Source organism: Pinus tabuliformis, chromosome 7, assembly GCF_031772625.1.
Source record: "Pinus tabuliformis cultivar Carrire ecotype Pingquan chromosome 7, CPIR1, whole genome shotgun sequence".
Taxonomy (NCBI): Eukaryota; Viridiplantae; Streptophyta; class Pinopsida; order Pinales; family Pinaceae; genus Pinus; species Pinus tabuliformis.
Genome location: NC_142293.1, coordinates 384078325 through 384100653, shown reverse-complemented (window position 1 = coordinate 384100653; position 22329 = coordinate 384078325). Strand labels below are relative to the sequence as shown.

Below are 22329 nucleotides of genomic sequence, written 5' to 3'. Positions count from 1 at the left end.
CTGGAGAACAATGAAATCAAGAGCCAGATTCAGGAGCTCCTGCAGAAAGGTCACATCCGTCCGAGTTCTTCGCCCTGTGGGAGCCCGATAGTGTTGGTACAGAAGAAGGATGGGACGTGGAGACTCTGTATTGACTATCGGGCGCTGAACAAGATCACTGTCCGTAATAGGTACCCGATCCCGCGGATTGATGACCTCCTAGACCAACTAAAGGGGGCGAAATATTTCAGCAAGATCGATCTGAAGTCAGGATATCACCAGGTACCAATTGAACCCTAAGATGTGTGGAAGACTGCTTTCAAATCCAAGGAGGGCCTCTTCGAATGGTTGGTCATGCCTTTCGGATTGACGAATGCTCCTGCAACCTTTATGAGGCTAATGGATGACATCTTGCAGCCATTCACCAACTCCTTTGTAGTAGTATACTTGGATGACATTCTGATCTTCAGCCAGAGTTGGGAAGAGCACCTCCACCACATCCGACAGGTTCTCCAAACACTGCAGCAACACAAGCTATGTGCCAATTTGGAGAAATGCACTTTTGGCATGACCGAGGTTCAGTATCTGGCATACATCATTGATGAACAGGGGGTGCATGTCGATCCAGCCAAGGTCCAAGTCATTCGAGATTGGCCCTCTCCAACCACTCTAACAGAGCTCCGCAGCTTTCTAGGTCTTGCCAACTTCTACCGCAGGTTTGTGTTGGGATTTTCTCATATTTCTTGGCCCTTGAGTCAAGTCACCAAGGGCGGGGCGAAAGAAAAATTCTTTTGGTCTGAATCTCAACAGAAGGCATTCAGGGAGTTGAAGGATCGCCTCTGCACGGCACCAGTGCTCGCGTTACCAGATTTACAACAACCATTTGAGGTCGAGACAGATGCCTCTGACTATGCTATTGGGGCAGTCCTTACTCAACATGGACATCCAGTGGCATATCACAGTGAAACACTTTCAGACACGGTCCGGAAGTACCCCACTTATGATAAAGAGATGTATTCCATTGTACAGGCCTGCCAACAATGGAAGCATTACATTTTGGGGAAGGAAACGGTCATCCACACAGACCACCGACCTTTGCAGTTCATACAGACCCAAGGGAAATTGCAGAATGATCGCCATCAGAAGTGGTCTACATACCTGCAACAGTTTCACTTGAATATCAAGTATAAAAAGGGCAGCACCAATAATGTTGCAGATTGCCTCAGTCGACCACCGATCATGGCGCTAACCACCGTGCTCAACTCTTGCGGGAACGAGACTTCTGATTGGCCACTTCTCTACAAAAGCGACCCAGAATTTGGCCACACATACCAGACACTCTTGGAGGGTCGGCAGGTTGCAGATTTTCACCTCCAGGATGCCCTATTATGCCACCTGGGTCACCTTTGTGTTCCTTCAAGCGAGCGTGCTAAGATGATTTGGGAAGCACACTACAATCGAGCTGCTGGGCATTTCGGGGTCGAGAAAACAGTGGCAGTACTGCAAAACTATTTCTATTGGCCGAATCTTCGACAGGATGTTGGGAAGTACATCCGATCATGTACTGCCTGTGCCATTGCCAAACCGACCATTAAGAAGCAAGGCCTATATACCCCGTTGCCTACCCCTAGTCGACCTTGGGAATCCATCTCCATGGATTACATGTCAGTCCTTCCTTCCACTAAGCATGGAAATGACTGTGTTTTTGTGGTCGTCGACAGGTTCTCAAAGATGGCCATTATGATGGCCTGCAAGAAGAATATCACAGCAGAAGCCACTGCTAAACTTTTCTTTGAACGAGTGTGGGTGCACTTTGGGATCCCACAGTCTATCATCTCAGATCGGGACAGTCGGTTTCTCAGCACCTTTTGGTCCAGTCTCTGGTCAATGCTGGACACCAAACTCACGAAGTCCACAACCTTCCATCCTCAAACTGATGGCCAGACAGAGGTTGTCAATAGGATGATTGTGCACATTCTGTGCATGTATAACTCAAAGCATCCACACACATGGGACGAGAGCCTCCCCTACGTTCAGCACAGCTACAACCGAGCTCTTCACAGCTCCACTGGCCATAGCCCTTTTCAGGTGGGTTTGGGATTCCAGCCACTATGCCCCATTGATGTGGCCATGCCACTTGCAGCTACTCACACGAAATCAGCTCATGTCCAGTCCGAAACAGATAAGGCCACCAGCTTCATTGAGCACATCCAACATATTCGCCAGCAGGTCCATGACATTCTTGAGAAATCAAATGCCAAGTACAAGCAGCGACATGATCAACATCGGGTGCCACACAAGTTTCAGGTGGGCGACAAAGTCTGGTTGCATTTGCAAAAGGAACGCCTCACTGGAGCCTATCAGAAATTGAGACCACTCTGATATGGTCCTTACACCATTACTAAGGCTATGGGAGACAATGCATTTAAGCTCAGCATTCCCCCATTCCTTGGCCTGCACCCAGTATTCAATGTGGACCGCCTTCGGCCATACTTTCCACCATTGCTAGACACATCCGACATTGCAGAACAGCTCAAACCCACAGAATTAAATCCAGATTGCATGGAACAAGCTGCAACTGATCGGATCATGGACACACAGACCAAGAACACTCGCCAACAGAATATCCAACTGTATCGAGTTGTCAAAGCGGGCCAACTCCTTCAGCAGGGCAAGTGGCTCACCAGGGAACAAGTTCAGCAGAAGTTTCCTCATCTCATGGAGGAGCTCAACGCAATGGGGACCATTGCTTCCTAAGGGGGGAGGAATGATCCAGGTGGATATTGGCGGCCACCTGCCAAATCCACCTGGACCCCCACCATTGTCTTTCTCAACATTTTCAGTTTCCTTAATTGTAGCAGAACTTACTATTTTTAGCAGTTTTTCGGGTCCTAAACTTCTGGAGCCGTTTTGAGGCCCTAAACGACGTTTTTTGGGGAATCCGGGGGCAACACAAGTCCTCGGATAGATCTTTCTAATGAGCTATTGTACGCGTCAAACGGAGATCATATGCCAAAGTTACGACCCCGGGAAGTTGATGTACCAACTTACCCCCAAACGGGGCCTACAGTTTGGCGTTTCATCTCCTAGGGTTAGGTTCTGGAATGTTAAGGGTTTTTCCATTGTTTCTCAACAATAAATAGGCCTTCGAGCCTCATTGTAACACAGTTCAGAGGCATGTAGCCATCACATCTCTTCTCAGAGATAAGCTACCATCGCCCTAGCTAGTTCATTTCCATTTCTGTTTGTAAGCATATTTCAGTATTTTCCATTAATGAAACGAAGTATTATTTCCACTGCATCTTTGTGTATATGGTTATCTCTATAATTTGTTGCGTTCCTGTTTAAATCCGGATCACTATTACCTCAAAACATGTACTCTAGGCCAAAAAAACCAAAAAAACATGAAAAAACAGTCTGAAAATGAGAAATGTTGATACTGGAATATATATATATATATATATATATATATATATATATATATATATTTCTTCTTGGTACATTTTCAACATTTTTTTAAAATGACAGTAAAAGCTAATTTTTTTGTGCAAAAAAAAACGTGAAAATGAAAAGTGTTGATACTAGAATAACGTCTTTTTTTCAGGGTAAATTTTCAACATTGTTTCATAATGACGTCAAAAATAAGATATCATGACTCTAAAAAACTTTAAATTTCCAACGATTTTCAAGCATGACATTAAAGATAAAATATCATGTCTTTTAAAAGCCTTAAAATTCCAACGATTTTTAGGCATGACATTAAATTTAAAATATCATGTCTTTGAAAAACCTTAAAATTCCAACAATTTCACGCATGGTGCTAAGAAAAAGTACTTATTACTGTTTTTAGCCATAGCATTAAAGATAAAATATTATGACTTAGAAAAACATTGAAATCTTGACAATTTTTCAACTATGGAATTAAAACCAGAGATTATGACTACAAAAAAAATCTAAGTTTTCAAAATATTTCAAGCATGACATTATGGAAAAAATTATGACTAAAAAAACTTTAAAAAATGAACACCGAGATGGAAAAGTTATTATACCAAGTGAAATTTATTTTTTAAATGCTAAATGTATAACGATTTTAAAATCTTAGTCAAAGACCATTTGATACATTGTAACAAAAATTTAAAAATCAACCATCAAATTGACACGTAGTGTAGGTGAGCTCGACCCATTGTAATTAAAACTTAAAGACCAACCATGAAATTGACACATTGTGGGGGCATACTCTATTCATTATAACGAAAATTTTAAAATCAACTATCAAATTGCACATAATGGAATTAGATTGCTAGACGAACATCGACATAGACCCTCAAGAAAATAGAAAGAAAAAATGAAATATATGTATAAATCAAAAAATAAAAATTCAAATATTGAAAAAAAAATAAAAACAATAAAAAAACACAAAAAAATAATAAAAAATAAAAAAAAATAAAAAAATATTGTTATTATTATTTTTGTCAGATGAATAATGATTGTGGTGGTTCCAAACCATTTTAAATATATTAATAAAATTTTATTTTTAATTATAATTTAATGTTTTTTATATTTTACAAAATTTTAACATTTTTTATTACATAAAACTTATTCTTAAAAAAAAAAATTAAAACTAATGAATTTCAAAAATATAAAAAATATATTTAAATATAACTCTCCACACATATATGAAAAACAGAGGCCACAGGCCTAGGTGACGCAGACAGGCTACCCTACGTCATCTAGCAGGTACGGCGAGAACGGATGGCAGACCCGCTGTGGTTCCGCGTCTTCGAGGTTCCATAGCAGGTGTCAACCGGGCGGGTTTTTCCTTTTGCATCCCTTGGTTAGGTCTTTGAGGTCTTTAGCGCGAGTTTTTGTTACGACAGCTCTTTCGTGAGGGTTTACCCCTGTAATATCGTTCCGAGACGGTTTGTAACAGCATTTTTTACCTTTTGCATCCTGGTGTTTCAACCCTTGTCGGTGCTAGAAGCGGTTTTTTAGATAACGGGTTTCTGTGAGGTGTCAAGCTTTTACTACAGTTTAGTAACCATGGTTTTCCACAATGAGGCGGTGGATTTAGATCCAGCCCCTGAAGACATTCTCTCGGTCTGGGGCAAAGAGATAAATGATAAAAACCTGGATGAGTATTTTGGACAGGGTGGAAGCACTGTATCAGCCATTCCTTCAGCAGGAGGTCCGTGGAGCAGCAAACTGTCACAACCCCTGTTGGATCTGAGTCTGTTTTCGAAGGGTTCGCTTGGCAAATCCGACGTTCGAAAAGGGCTTTCAGGAGCTCGAGAAAAGGAATTCCCACTACAAAAGAAAGAACTCACAGATGGTAAGGTCCTCTCCCCTTCGAAGATTTTTAGCCCATCGGGCGGTTTAGAAGATATTATTAATTTCAGTCCCAGGCAGGGAGTATGGAGATCTATTAGTAGCTTCCAAGGCCTGGACAAGGAAGTTAAGGAAAAAAGCGGCCCCTTGGAAATCCACAAAGGATCTGTTCTCAGGCGGCTCGGTAAAAGAGGGTTTTGCTTCCGGGTTGGGAAAGGATGCTGTTCAGGGGAAAGATGAGCCATTTCCCGTCTCGGGGAGGTCGGAAGAAAAGGGAAGTCAGTCTTCTGGTAAGGAAGGAATCCCGACAGGAGCCCCGAGTCATTTGCCTTCAGAAAAGGATGCAAACCTCTACGCGCGGGGTGGGGATGGAACCCTAAGCGTTTCAGATGCTCTAGGCATAGTTAGAGAGGAGATTTTGGATCGAGAAAGAGTTGGGGATAAGCGTAAGAAGGGGAAAACCCTAAAGCCGAGAAGAGCGGAAAGGAACTTGGTTTTGGGAATGGATGTTCAGGTAGAAGATGCGCTGGAGGTGGCAGAAAGCACTCTTGTGGGTCGGGTAAAGGGGCGTCCTGTCTCTGGTAAATTTCTTCAGCAATGGGCGGAGAGCCAATGGAAGGAGACTCCGGCCAAATGCTTCAAAACCGCCACTATGGTAAAAGGGTGGTTCATGATCAGATTTGACAGCAAAGAAGCCATGGAATGGGTTGAAGGAAGAAATTGGGCCTTTGGGAAACGCCCAGTATTTTTCAAAAGATGGTCTCCTCTCTTCGACGCGTCCAAGGAGAAGATGGAGGAATTCCCCGTCTGGGTGAGGGCACCGGGATTACCACCTTTCCTCTGGGTGGATTCAGTCTTCTCCTCAATCGGGAACTTTTTGGGCACATTTCTGGAAGCGGACAAATCCTATCTAGACACTCACGAAAGGGCAGTGGCGAGGATTTTAGTACGTCTGAATCCAAGCGAAGGGTTGGTGGATTCGATAAATCTACAATACAGAGAGTATGTTTTTGAGCAGTTTCTGGACTACGAACTGCTACCGTTCAGGTGTCACAGATGTCACGAGATCGGTCATCTGGCAAGGGATTGCCCTTTGGGGAGACGCAAAAGGAGGGTTCATAAAACTGTCGAGCAGTGGGAGCAGAACACAAGGGAAGAACCAAATTTGGCGGCGAAGGACATCTCTGAAACCAAGCGAATGGAAGGGAATCATAATCAGGAGGAGGAAGTTTTTCCACAGACGGAAGGGGACCCGATAAAGGCTGCCGAAGAATAGAGCGGTTCCGTGAAGAATACTGTGGGGACCCCTGAGGCCACTGCTAATATACCTCTTGGTAAGCAATCAGTCACTCCAAACTCTGTGGTTTTTCCTGAATCAAATGTTGATCGCCCTTCTATGAATTTTCCTTTGGATTCAAAATGCAATGATGTCCTTTCAAACTTGGAACAAGTAATTGATGCTATTCCTTCCATTGATCTGAACCGAGAAGTCGTTTCCTTAGAAAACCCTTCAGATGGCTCTACCCCCGCCCGCACATATAATCTTAGATCCCTTAGTAAAAAATCAGATCCCTTCCCTGTTTTGGGGGAGACTGTGGGTGGGTTGGGTCCTTCTTCGTCTAAAATCTCTCATAAAAAAGGCAGAGGGAGAAAGTCAGACATGTCCAAAGCCCAAGTCAAAGCAAAAATTGATGTGGCTGACGGAAAACAAATGGTGATTACTGGGGCACTTAGAGCAGCAAAACCCCCTGAAGCGGTTATAAAATGATCTGTTTATCATGGAATTGCAGGGGTTTAACCAGTAAGCCCAAAAAACTGGCTTTGAAGGAGCTAATCTGTCGCTATAACCCGGATGTGGTCTTTCTCCAAGAAACGCTGGGTAGGGCTGTAGATATCGAACCTGTACTCAGATCCCTTCTCCTGAGGTGGTGTTTTGTTGCCCTTGATGCTGTAGGACACTCGGGTGGTCTGGCCATTGGTTGCAGGGATGGCAGATTGATAGTTTTGAGCCATTGGAGAATGCCCAATGTGTTGGGTATGGAAGCTATTCACCCCGAGTTCGATTTCTCCTTCATGATTGTTAATTTATATGGTCCCTGCCTGGCAAGGGCAGTCTTCTGGAACGCTCTCTTATCCAAAGATCTGTTAAAGGGGAAAAATCTAATTCTAGGGGGTGATTTAAATTTCTCCCTAGGGACTGCGGAGGCTTGGAGTCCCTCGGCAAGATCTGATCCGTTAACAGACTTTTTTACCCATTTACTCCTATCCCACAAGCTGATAGATGTAAACATTATAAAGGCCAAGCCTACATGGAGGAATAGGAAAACTGGGGAGGAGAGGATAGCAAAGAGACTGGACCGCTTCCTCATCAGTGATTTGATGGCTTCCAATGTTCCTATGTTCAGGCAATGGGTGGGTGAAGGACGGAACTCTGATCATTTCCCCATCCTCTTAGAACTCTCCAAGCCTCCCCCTAAACCAGTAGCCCTTTTCAAATTCAATGCTTCTTGGCTGCAAGAAGAATCGTATAACCAGCCGTTCAAGAATACTTGGAGACACCTGGGAAGAGATTCTATTGGAAATAAAGGAGCTCTCTTCATGGAAAATCTTAAAAGACTAAAGAAAGCAACAGTAGAATGGGCAGCTGAAAGAAGGAAGAAGCAAAATGAATCTTTGAACAAATTAGATGTTGAGCTCTGAGAGTTAGAAGATCCCGAGACGGATGCTTATGCTACACAGGAGTCTAAAGAAAGGATTGTGAATCTAGAGAAATTGAGAGCAAAAATCTTATTGGACAAAGAGGAAGAATGGAGGCTCAAGAGCAGGGCAATCTGGCTGAAAGCAGGTGACAAAAATACAAAATTCTTCCACAACTATGCAAAGGGCCGAAAAATGTTAATACCATCTGGAAGTTAAAGGATTATGAGGGCAGAGAAGCATCGACTTTTGAGGCTTTGTCTGATATGGGAAAGAATCATTTTCAATCTTTGTTTTCAGACCCAGGAGGGGTTTCTTTAGCTGAAATTATCAGAACAGCTCAATCCTTTCCTCGCTTTGTGGAAGGAGAGGAGGCTGAAGATCTTTTTCGAGAGGTGACAAAAGAGGAAGTAGAAAGTATTATAAAATCTATGGCAAAGGACAAAAGCCCGGGGCCGGATGGCTAGACAGTAGAACTTTTCACTCACTTTTTCGAGCTGATAGGGGTGGAGTTAACGGAAGTGGTGGAGGAATCAAGGAGAAAAGGTGAGGTTTATTCCCCGTTCAATGCAAATTTCATTGCTCTCATTCCCAAAAAGGAGGCCTCGGAAACTTTCGAAGACTTTAGGCCAATCTCTCTGTGCAACTGCATATACAAAATAATTGCAAAAACCATCGCGGTTAGTCTGAAGCCGATTCTTTCAAACTGCATCTCATTGGAGAAATTTGGTTTTTTAGACGGCAGACAAATCCACGAAGCTATAGGGGTGGCCCAGGAAACCATCCACAGCATCAGGAATTCAAACTCAAAAGGGGCTGTGCTAAAAATTGATCTGTCCAAAGCTTATGACAGAATCAGCTGGACTTATCTCAGAATGCTGCTGACTCACCTGGGCTTCAAGGTGGACTTCATAAGCTGGATCATGGGGTGCATCTCAAATGTAAGTTTTGCAGTTTTAATTAACGGGGCTGCCTCCCAATTCTTCAGAGGTCATAGAGGCCTGAGGCAAGGATGTCCCCTTTCCCCACTGCTCTTTCTTCTAGCTGCGGAGGGCCTCAGCAGACTGATATCCAATGCTAAAAGATCAGGTTTGGTTAAAGGTTTGGAAGTTGCTGTAAATTTGTTTATTACACATCTCCTTTTTGTAGATGACATTCTATTATTTACAAATGGGAGTCTAAATGAAATTAAAGAACTTAAAAGTATTCTGGATCTGTTCTTGAAAGCAACAGGCCTTCTAATAAACTCTAGGAAGTCCCAGATAATTTTGGAGGGCTACAACAGACAGGAGGAACTCATGATTTTATCTCATTTACCGTTCGAGGCCTGTAAGATGGAGAACTCTTTCAAATATCTTGGCTTTTGGTTAAAACCGCTAGCCTATAGGAAGCAGGACTCGAACTGGCTGGTGGCAAAAATTGAACAAAGAATCTCCCATTGGAGTTTCAAGTGGTTATCCCGGGCAGGCAAGTTGACCCTTGTGAACTCAGTCCTTCAGGCCATGCCAGTGTTCTGGGCAGCCTTGACATGGATCCCAAAAGGTATTCTCCACAAGATTAAACAAGTCTGTAGCAGGTTCCTTTGGTCTGGGTCAAAGGAGGACTCAGTGCTCCCTTGGGTGGCATGGGACAAAATTGCAAGGCCAAAAGACTGGGGTGGATGGGGCATTAAAAATCTTTTTGATTTCAGCATATCCCTAGCAGCAAAGTCGGGTTGGCGTTTAATCACTTCTGAGAATCTATGGACCAGAGTAGTAAAAAGAAAATACATAGATCCCTTGCCCCTAGATGACTGGATCAGAAACCCAAACAAGAAAGGCAGAAATTTTTCTGTGATATGGAAAGCCACTGTGGAGGCTTTCAAGGTTATCGAACAGGGCCTGGCCTGGCAGGTAGGAAATGGAGAACCGGTTAGGATTGGAAGAGACCCCTAGGTGGGTTGCAATGAATCTTTCGCTCTGTCCCCTGAGCTGACTGCTCATCTCGATTCAATGAGGATACAAGGACTAAATCAGATTGCAAACCCAGGCCAGTCAACCATCTGGGGCCAAGCATGGAAATTAATAGAGGAACTAGGAATCGATCCCAGGTGGAGGGATGAGTGGAGGAGTTTTATTCAGGAATTAAAGAGATCAAATGTCAGAATTCAAGACAGGCCAGACCAATTGGTGTGGGCACATGCTGAATCTGGTGCCTACTCACCAAAGATGGGGTACTCTTTCTTAATGAAGAAGAAAGGATGGGTTAACCCAGAATGGTGGGTTAAACCACTGCTAAAATTGAAGTGCCCCAAGAAAGCTAGATTATTCTCCTGGTGTATTCTAAGAAGGAAAATTCCTACCTGGGACATTCTTCAGTCCAGATTCAAACAAGGCCCAGGTAGATGTCCCTTATGTTTCTCAGACTCAGAATCCATTCACCATTTGTTCATTGCTTGTCCTTTTGCAAGGAAAGTCTGGGAAGAAATGCAGAAGCTTTTAGGGAAATTGGTCAAGTGGGAAGGGGACACTTTTCTTTCTGCTTGGGAATATTGGTGGAACCATTATCCAGAGAGGAATCTTAGAAATTTGCCCCCCATTATTTGTTGGGGCATTTGGATAGCTCGAAACAGAAGCATATTCAAGGAACAACTTACCCCAGCAGAGGTGATAGCTATCCAAAGCTCAACAATTTTGTCCAGCATTCCGGAACCAGAAGAATCTCGATCCTCAGGTCCTAAAAAAGAAGAGCGAATCAGGGAAGGCATCCCATGGGCCTATTTTGACGGGGCAACTCAGAACAATAATGCGGGAGCAGGAATAGTCATTCATATTAGCCCCTCACACTCCCTCAAAGCTGTTGTAGGATTAGGTCCCGGCATCAACAACTTCGCCGAGCTATCCGCCTTGAAATTGCTTTTATGCTGGCTAATAACCAGAAACATCTCCTCGGTTCAGATCTTTGGTGACTCTTTAAATGTAATAAATTGGGTAAATGGGAAATACAGATGTCAAAACTATATGCTGAGGCCACTTCTGGAAGAGATTCAAAACTTAAAGCTCAATTTTAATCCATTTTCCATTGAACATATTTACAGGGACAGGAATGGAGAAGCAGACAAGTTTTCTAAAGAGGGTTTGCAGCTCGCTATGGATTCGTGGAGGATAACAGAACAATCACATGATCAGATCCGTGTGTCGGATCTCCCTCCTCACTCTTAACTTTACCAAATTTTTCTGCTGTTACAGGATATTGTTTTGTTTTGTTTATATCTTGTAATTTCTGTTTCGTCAAAGAAATCTACGCTGGTGTATCAACTCTCTGTTTTTTTCGGATATGTATCAACTGAAAACAAACTCTCAGAACAGATCTGTGGGTCGTTTTCCTGTGTTAAAAGGAGGCCCATGTTATTTTGTCATGGTTTTTAAAAAATCTTTTGATAGATGTGCCTCTAGCAAGCAACGTAACAGTGCCGGAAGTAAGCGAGAAAGGATTGCTTTCTTTTTGTTGGTCTTGATGAGCCAAGGGGAAGTATGTCGCTCTCCTTGTGGACTGATGATGGTCACAAGATCACAGGAGTTTCTGAATGTTAACTCATATGCTTGTAACTTTTTTATTTCTTATAAAAAAGTTCGTTTTTTTCCTTGGAAAAAAAAAACTCTCCACACATATATACATATAAAATAAAATAAATAGAAGTCACGTACATAATTCAAAAAGTTGACTTGAATAGTATAGTATAATATTTAAATATAATTATATTAATATATAAGAATTAGTAAAGTAATAATTAAAAGTTATGTACATTAATGTGAGAAAATATATATAGGAAGTTATTTTATTTTATTTTTTCAAATTATTTATTGTTAAAATTATATATATATATATATATATATATATATATATGTGTGTGTGTGTGTCCGGATGGTTTATATTGATGTTTTAATAATTGAATGAATAAGTTTTAATATCAAAAAAATATTATTCATTAAATATATGATTTAACTTAAAATAGAAAAAATATATGAATAAGTTTTTAATTTTTAATTTAAATGTTATTTATTTCACCTTTGTCTAGCGGATTGGAATGGAATAAGTTAGATATCGTTTGATTTAGCATCTACCTCGATTGCTAATATGTCACAACAGTTAGATGTCATTTGATTTAGAGCATATATATAATTTTTGAAAAGCCTCTTGAAATATGAATTTTATATTAATGTTACATATATTTTAGTATTAAGTGGGTTTCCACTTTGCATTATATTATATATCATTTTTTTGGTATTTAATTTCTTTACGTAAGTCATTCATGTACGACCATTTCCATGAGAGGTAGTCATAACTGACTAATTTCTCGTGATGTTTGAGTAGTCCCACTTCTTCACCCTTGTGAGCATCACCCAATGCAATGAGTGTTAAGTGGAATACTAAAAGTTCATGAGAAGTTAGTCGGTTACGACTACCTCGCATGGAAATGGTCATACGTGAATGACTTACTTAACGCAGTTCAATCCCAAAAAATGATATCTAATATAATGCACTGCGGAAACCCCCTTAATACTCTAATTCAAAAGAGTGAAGAGAACTCTACTTGAATGGTTCATGAGGAAAAATACTTGCTAAGGTTTTACAAATTGGGTAGCAAGCTGAGTGGGCTTGATTGTCGGGAAAAACTCCACAGTTAAGCGCGCTTTAGCCAGAGGCGATCTGTGATGGGTGACCTCCCAAGCAGTCCTGGTTACCAGGTGTAAGCCCTGGAAGTGATGATAGACACTATGTGATTTGTTTCACTAGTTTCAATCCCACTTCTTCACCCCAATGAGCATCACCCGATGCAATGAGTGCTAGGTGGACTACTCAAAAATTATGAGAAATTAGTGAGTTATGACTACCTCTCATGGAAATGGTCATACATGATGCAATGAGTGCTAAGTGGACTACTCAAAAATCATGAGAAATTAGTTAGTTACGACTACCTCTCATGGAAATGGTCATACCCGATGCAATGAGTGCTAAGTGGACTACTCAAAAATCATGAGAAATTAGTTAGTTACAACTACCTCTCATGGAAATGGTCATACATGAATGACTTACTTAACGCAGTTGAATCCCAAAAGATGATATCTAATATAATGCACTGTGGAAACCCCCTTAATACTTAAATTCAAAAGAGTGAAGGGAACTCTACTTGAATGGTTCATGAGGCACAATACTTGCTAAGGTTTTGCAAATGGGGTAGCAAGCTAAGTGGGCTTGATTGTGGTGAAAAAAGAGGCGATCTGGGATGGGTGACCTCCCGGGAAGTCCTGGTTATTGGGTGTAAGTCCCAAAAAGTGATGATTTATGCTATGTGATTCATTTCACTAGTTTCAATCAACAAGGTGCAAGCCCCAGAAGTGATGATTGATGCTATGTGATTCATTTCGCTAGTTTCAATTCCACTTCTTCACCTCTATGAGCATCACTCAATGCAATGAGTGCTAAGTGGACTCCTCAAAAATCATGAGAAAATAGTCAATTATGACTACCTCTCATGGAAATGGTCATACGAGAATGACTTACTTAATGAATTGAATCCCAATGTAATTCGTTTCACTAGTTTCAATCCCACTTCTTCACCCCTATGAGCATCACCGGATGCAATGAGTGCTAAGTGGACTACTAAGAAAACATGAGAAATTAGTCAGTTATGACTACCTCTCATGGAAATTGCCATACGTGAATCACTTACATAACGCAGTTGAATCCTAAAAAATGATATCTATTGCATATATTATTAATACATAAGATATAAATTTTTGTGTATGAGTTGTATTGGTAAGAAGTAATGGAAGAAGTTTGACAGGCTATTCAACAAGTGTGTGTTGATCAGAAAATAAGTTATGCAATGCTAAAGAAACATAGAATTAAATAAGCATTGGTTTAGAGCATACAAGAGTGGTTATAAACATAGAGAGGATTTTGATCGTGAGTATATATATATATATATATATATATATATATATATATATATATATATATATATATTTCTGTACAATATTATAATAAATTATAATAAATAGTAAATATTAAAATATATAAATTTTTTACAAGATTTTATATATTATAATAAATTATAATGATGAGTAAATACTGAAACAAAAATTTAGAATAAAGAAGATATTTTATTGTTGTAAATGAAAATATGTATTTAATTTAAGTTCCAATTCAGAAGAAAATTATTTCAGATTATATACTTCTATATTTGATTCAGAATTCAATGATATTTATTTATATCATATGGATTAATCTAAAATAAATAAATATAATTTACATAGAATTATTATATATTATAATTTAAATAAATTTGAAATTCGAATTAAAAATAATAATAATAATTTATTGATTATATTTAATTTAAATGTTTTATATTTATTTTAGATATAATTAACATATTAATATTTAATATTGAATTTATATATTAAATTGAGGCTTACTACATATGTCAATTATATTTATTAATATGTCAATTATATTTATTAATATGATTGTATTAATAATATTTTACATTTCTAAAAATGTGATGTTTCGGCATAATAAATTTAAATTTAAATAAATCTAAGATTATTTTAAATTGCGACTCTCCTCGTATTAACCATTGTGTGATACAACTTGAATTTTGGATTATTTCAGTGATATGTTTTTCTTAAATTTTGATGGTTTCTATTATTATTTTTTTCTAATTAAAACTACATAAGCGCCCACGAGGGATTTGAACCGGTGACCTATCGTAAGGAGTGCCTTAAGAGTGCACCCATTCACCATCAATCCAAAGCCCCATGGGCTTGATGGTCTCTATTATTGATGACATCGTCCTTTGGATTTAAATCCCAAGTTATGACAATAGGGTGACGATGCCACAGATTTAGTTTTAAGGCGATGGATTTAGTTTTGCATTAACTTATTGGATATTTTTTTGAGGTTCAACATACTTAATAAAATTTTGCCGGTGACTTGGTTTAGTAGTGAATGATTGTGTTTATTGATAGAATTTTGGTAGTGATTTGGTTTAATAGTAAATGTTTAAATATTAAATTGTATTATTCATTTTTGTTAGATTTAGAAGGTTTTTCATCTTATTGGTGTTCTAGTAGAGTTTGGGCTTTTGGCTTAAGCCTCAAAGTAGTTAGTAAAGATTGTAGTCATGGGAATTATGCTTGTTGTGGTGGGATTTGGATTGATGTTTATGCTAGAGTTCTATTATATTTTTATTATTGATTTAATTCTCTTGAGATTTGATATTGGCTCAATATATTGTTCCTACTAAAATTCCATTATATTAATACTAGCAATTGTCCCAAAAGGTACAAAGAGAGGCCGATAGATTTATGAAGTTGGAATTGTTGAATTTCTATGAATGATTAAAAAGTACAAGTATTTTTCAAAAGAATATAAAAATTTGAAAATAATGAATATTGGAAACCAAATAACATCTATAGTTTAAATTATTTTATTAATATATATATTAATTAATATCTCAATTGTATTGTCAATTTGGGTATTGGTTAACTTTTACACAAACATATGCTTCCACAATTGTAACTCTTCTCCAACATTGATTCATATTCTTCGTGAAACCTACCACATTAGTGAACTGCACTAAGAAATATTACATAAAGAAAGGTTGAGGGAGGAATAGTCCAAGAACATATGCTAGAAAGCCAGGACCTGGACATTATAAATGATGAATTCTTCAAACATCAGAAACTATAGCCCATAACTTGACAAAAATCCAGAATGCATAGAATGTTGAAATTGCCAACAAAACTTCTTAATAGTTGAGATAAATAATTTTCAGTTTGCATGCTTCTACCTGTGTATTTACAATATCCTCATAACCAATATTTATATCTGCAACCAAAACCTGTCAATCACAAAAAAACCTTAGTTGGGGGTAGGTATTCTTAACCTTATTATATATAATCAACAAACATGAATAATATTCAGTGACAGCTTGTCAATATTATATGTTTACACTTAATTGTATTCTAACTTGAGAAATCACCACCAACTATTCATCTTCTATTCGTGCCATAGAATACAGTAGCTTGTCCAACAGTTTTACTGGAGCATCGTAGTCATGATCTTTTCCACGCTGCACTTTAGAATCTCACTGATCATCAAAAACTATACAAATAGATTTTATTCATCCTAACATTAATGTAAGCCAAAATACTTTACACCAATAGATATTATTCAACAACATACTTTAGAACAAAGGTATGGCATGGACAGAGCTAAAAATACAAACCCAGCTATGATGTAATAAGATGGAGGCTTCCCCTTAATATGTGCAGGGACTAGGCATTTGTGAGTAGAAAGCTCGATATCAAATTCATGATACTCATAATCATGTAGAATTTTGAATCTAACATGCTCTCCTGTGTACTTTGAAACAAGGTAGCTAAAACCTATGCACTCACCACGCCTGAAAGGAACTAAAATGAGAGAATAAACTATCGTTAGAAGAATTTAACAAAGACTAATTAAGTTTTACTAAAAACACATCACTAGAGTACATTTGTGTGGAAATGTGACATGCACCAAAATTGAAACGCACGTGATGGAACACCTACATGAAATGTATAAGATGGAAAATAACCACAAGTGGTAGAGCAAACAGGATGATATAGAAAGAGAGATTTTCTTACCAATTCCATCATTAGCAATATCAATTCCATCAAAACTGAGAAGAATATCTGATGATGTTAAGAATTTCGCTACTGGAGCTGTTGGTTCTACCCTTCTTACACAAACACCTTTCCGGTTAGACATCATTCCCATTGCAATATGAAAATCAAGATTCTCCATTTTCTTCCATTCTATTCCAAGAATGGGAAATCCTACAGATAAAAATCCTAATAAGAAAAAGGCACAACATATTATAATTGCATTACTCAAAATGAGGATATAATTATGCTAGCCATCGTGTTACATGAAATAATGGGAAACAACCAGCAATAGCATAGAAATAAGGAGAACAATTGAGAAAAGTTAATAATGCAAATTGTTGCTTACGTGGGTGAAAGTAAAGGATAAGAATATCATTCCAAAACTATGAAAGAAATTAGCAAGCATGCAACAACATATGAACCTTGTTTGAATGTGTGGTAAAATTGCTGCTTTTGTCTTTGGGATAGGAATTTGTTCAAAGGAATGACAAAAATAATTAGGATGGCAGTATGGCCAGCCACAGTTGCTGCATCGAACCAATTGAACAAAAGCTGCTTTTCAAGATACTCTTAATTGTTTATCTGATTGCCATGAAATGTTACTTTGTTACCTATTATAATGTTCTATCTTTGGTGAATATTACAATATGAGTGTACATGGATGTTGCATCTAAAGAAAGAGATATAAATGCAACAATAGACAAGAAATAAGCATCCACCATGAACATCAAAAATTTCTGAAACTCGTAGATAAAACACAAAATGCCAACCTGTGTAGTCTCCCGAGGGTTCATAATCCATGATAAAGTGTGTAATAACCGGAGTTGGTATAACATATCCAATATTTTTTGCATCTTCATGTTTAAGTGATTGAAATGCAATTCCCACACACTGGCCCTTGTCATTGAAATCAGGTCCCCTAGAATTTCCAGCTTTTATAGCAGCATCAATTTTGAATTGATCGAACCAAAAAGCACACCAACATAAATAGAAACATCTAATTAAGATTCAATCCCATATGGTACAAACTTTCCAGTCATTGAGAGCAACGCAAAAGACTTGGCTATACTAATTACAAAACACTCCGATAGCATATGAAACCACCAAAAGAAATTAAAAGCACTTAGTAGGTCACCTGCACTCCTAGAAGCTTTGTGGCTCCATTCACATATGAAAGAACTTCAATGTGTGAATATTGATGACAAAACACCGTGTTAGCATATGAAACCACCAAAAAAAAATAAAAGTACTCAGCAAGTTACCTGGAGTCCAAGAAGCTCGGTGGACCCGTGGACATATGAAAGAACTTCAATGCATGATACGACTCCACTAGTCACTGAGATTGTGTCACCACCAATTGGATAACCTACAACAGTGACAACAGCTAGAAAAGTAGGCAGTGCTCCAAATTGCACTGGAGATACTCCTTCCCAAAACTCATCATCGCTCACAGTTAGAATTGTTGTAAAAAAGGGATAAAAATACATTGATTAGCTGCAATAATTTGTGCTTAATCATTCATTCAGTAAATTCTCCAGAGAAGCATTACAATTTACTAACAATTTTGCGCTTACCAATATCACATTCAATGCCAATTGCAAGCACAATAGCCAAGTACTAGTAATTATACTATCTGAAGCTCCGCTACCCCAATGACATCTCTTGTGACCACCCAAAGCCTGACCTGAAGCAAAACCATTTTTACAGATTGAGCATTCATGGATCCTTGGAATCTTCTTACCTGAAATAGCAGTAGACTCAATTGTCCTCGTTCCATCTCTGGCTTTGGCACCAGAAACCTTAGTCCTCTCCTTTGCAGGAGATTTATGGGAATTGCCAGGTAGGTGAGAGCCCGATCCAATATTGAGCTCGTCAGCTATGTCTTCTTCTAGGCTCTCATTCTCATCCTATGTCTGTGTAAAACTGCCCTTGAACTTAATGTGGCTAGCACTGTGGCCTCTCAGAGCTTGATAGAAATGAAAAACCTTGTTGCAGGTGGTGCACTTGAACTTGCCCTTCGTAGCCTCATCATCATCATCATAAAGATTGGCATCATCATTAATTTTCTTATATTTGACCTTCTTGCTCATGGATTTTGGAAGCTGGGAACCAATATTGGGAAGGTTGAGGGAACCTGCTTCAGGATCTGCAGCCCCAATGTGAAATTGTGGGTTTTGGGTAGTGTTTACTCCACTTGCAAGCATTACAAGACACAGGGCCAAGTCCTCTTCTTCATTATTGGTTACTGAAACAAATTGTTCATGCAGACTAATTTGGAGTGCATACTTGGGTCTTTTAAATCTCTTTTACTTCAACCTTGAGGTAACCATACCTAAAACACGCTTTTAGCTAGCAGAAGACGGTGAATATCAGCAGAACTTGAACTACTCCCCCGAAACGTCACTGCAAAAGTTGCCTATGTGCTACTATACCATTTGGCATTAACCCAATGGAATGCTGGAGGTACCAATTCACACGTTTATATCAAACCAGTAAAGATGCCTGTCATCAAAAGGGCAGGCAGCTCCTTGGTAGAGCAGGTCCTGCATTAAATTCCTAGCAAACCCAATTTTCACCAAAATGGGTTTGTAGACAATGCAATAAAAGCACAGAAGAAAAAGAACACACTGCATTGAGGCCACGCTCACAAAACTACTCACATCAACCACAAAAATAGCTAACAACCACTTTATACCATAGCAACTGCTTGTAGTAAATAATTTCATTGAATAATAAAACCTAGTTACAAAAACCCTACATCAAACAATAGCATCGTTAAATGTATTGTACTCTGGTACAATACACCAAACGTGGTCGCAGACGAATACAAAACGAAGAAATCAAGAAAAAAAAGTACGCACATTATTTTATTTTCTGTAAGAAGACAAGAATTAACCTCAGCTTTCTGCCAGTATCTTTTCCCATGGAACCCCACTTTGTTTCTCAATAAACTTGCAACTAAGAAGGCATCACAAGGAGAACAATCACAATGATGATAACACACAAAGCACAAAGGCACCTTATGAAGAGGAGATTCTTTTTCAGGAGGTGATCAAGTGTTCAATCACGTCAAGAACAAAAAAGCTGGTAACAGAAAAAATTTGGGGAAAATCCTTCCATGTCCCAAAATTATATAAAATACACAGAACCTTAACAAAAAATTACCTTCTTCTGAATGCAAGCCACGCTTTGGCCGCCCTAGGAGCCAAAGAGTACAAAATCGGATGCTTTCTAATCCGTTGTTTAATGCAAAATGAATGCTGCTGGAGAAATTGCCCCAACACAACCTGTTCACGACCAAACCAAAGCCTTTGCTTGGGTCTACGATGACTAGAACTCGAGACGCTCCGAGCACTATCTAATGGAATCTTCAATGGCAGAACTAAACCCCTGATAAACCCTTGCCCTCCGCAATACTTTTTAAAATTCCAGGTACCTAGAAATTGGGCAGCTGAGATGAGAAATGGAAACTACAGGCCTGTAATGGAAATCCTAGAACTCCAACGTAAAAGACTCCAGCATAAGACTGGTGTGCACAGATGTCAAGTGGGGAGTAGAAAGCTGGTGTAAAATCTATGCACAGATGTCAAGCAGGACTATAGCTAGATGTTGAGTAGGAAACCATGCCAGATGTCAATAGGAGAATGAAAGTTTTGACGACTGTGTTGATGCATAGGAAGGCCTATCGGCCTAAAAATCCTTCCATGTCCCAAAGTTATATAAAATACACAGAACCTTAACAAAAAAATTACCTTCTTCTGAACGCAAGCAACGCTTTGGCCGCCCTAGGAGCCAAAGAGTACAAAATCAGATGCCTTCTAATCTGCTGTTTAATGCAGAACGAATGCCGCTGGAGAAATTGCCCCAACACAACTTGTTCACGGCCAAACCAAAGCCCTTGCTCAGGTCTATGGCGACTGGATCTCGAGACGCTCTGAGCACTATCTAATGGCATCTTAAATGGCAGAACTAAACCCCTGATAAACCCTTGCCCTCCGCAATACTTTTTAAAATTCCAGGTACCTAGAAATTGGGCAGCTGAGATGAGAAATGGAAACTGCAGGCCTGTAATGGAAATCTTGGAACTCCGACGTAAAAGACTCCAGCATAAAACTGGTGTGCACAGATGTCAAGTGGGGAGTAGAAAGGTGACGTAAAATCTGTGCACAGATGTCAAGCAGGACTATAGCCAGATGTCGAGTAGGAAACCATGCCAGATGTCAATAGGAGAATGAAAGTGTTGACGGCTGTGTTCATACATAGGAAGGCCTATTGGCCTAATTATTGATTTTGTTAGATTGATGGAAATTTTTGTGGTGTTAAACATTATAAATATATTAATAAAATTTCATTTTTAATTATAATTTAATGTTTTTGATATTTGATCAAATTTGAATATTTAATTTTTATTAAACTAAAGTTATTCTTTAAAAAAATACTTTTGAAAAATATAAAACATATATTTAAATATAACATATATATGATGATGATGATGGTTACTGAGACCAAACTTTGGTTTATCACACCTAAAAAATGAATTATTTAAAAATACATGTATTCTAAATCAAATGAAACCTAACCACTACAGCAAGCTAGCGGGGACGTGGATGTTGAATCAAATGAAATCTAACAAAATCTATTCCAATTCGCTTAACACTGGGTGAAATAAATAATATTTAAATTAAATAAGTTATTTTTAATTTGAAACTAAATAAGTAAAAGTCATGTACATAATTTAAAAATTATAATATTTAAATATAATCTTCTTAATATATAGAAATTAGTAGAGTAATAAGTAAAAGTTAGTTTTGTATATATATATATATATACATATATATATTATTACGTAGCAAGTTATTTCAATTTTATTCTTAAATTATTTAATGTTAAAATTTTATATTGAGATTTAAAAAAATATATATTTAAGTTGTAGACATGGTTTATATTAAAATTGATTTTGAAAAACTTTGATTTTTTAATAATCAAAGGTACATGATTTGATATCAACGAAATATTTTTGATCTAATAGATTATTTAACTTAAAAAGTATATAAATAAGTTTTTAAATATTATTTAAAATATAAAAATTATATTAACAAGTTTTTAGTTTCAAATTAAAAATAACTTATTTAATTTAAATATTATTTATTTTACCCAGTGTTAAGCGAATTGGAATAGAGTCTGTTAGATTTCGTTTGATTCAGCATCGACGTCCCCCGCTAACTTGCCGCAGTGGTTAGGTTTCATTTGATTTAGAACACATGTATACTTTTTGGAAAGCCTCTTCGAATATAAATTTTATATTAATGTTACATAGGTTATTTAGCATTTATTTTTAATTCATTATAGAATCGAATTCATTGAACTTTGAACAGTGTAAGCATACAATTGAATGAGCACTGATTTAGTTCAGGCGTAGTGGTTATAACCATAGAGACGATTTCAAACGTGCGTATATATATTAAATCACAAGATTATACATATTATAATGATTAGTAAACATTGAAATAAAAGTTTAAAGTGGGGACATGTTTTATTGCTGTTAAATGAGAGTATGGATTTAATTTTAATTTCAATTTAAAAGAAAATTTTATGACAATTATTTATATCATATAGATTAATTTAAAACAAATAA

At 38.0% G+C, this 22329-nt stretch overlaps 2 protein-coding genes and 1 pseudogene across 2 annotated transcripts; 2 read left to right on the top strand and 1 right to left on the bottom strand.

Moving 5' to 3' along the window:
• Window positions 1-7068: 7068 nt before the first annotated feature.
• Window positions 7069-8004, top strand: LOC149247593 (uncharacterized). Its single transcript, XM_089444686.1, has one exon. It carries the CDS (start codon window positions 7069-7071, stop codon window positions 8002-8004), a length of 936 nt encoding a protein of 311 aa, XP_089300812.1.
• Window positions 8005-9992: 1988 nt separating this feature from the next.
• Window positions 9993-11201, top strand: LOC149247592 (uncharacterized). The gene has a single exon (XM_089444676.1). It carries the CDS (start codon window positions 9993-9995, stop codon window positions 11199-11201), a length of 1209 nt encoding a protein of 402 aa, XP_089300802.1.
• A 4592-nt stretch (window positions 11202-15793) lies between these two features.
• LOC149247591 (protease Do-like 9) lies at window positions 15794-18471 on the bottom strand (annotated as a pseudogene).
• Window positions 18472-22329: the final 3858 nt, after the last annotated feature.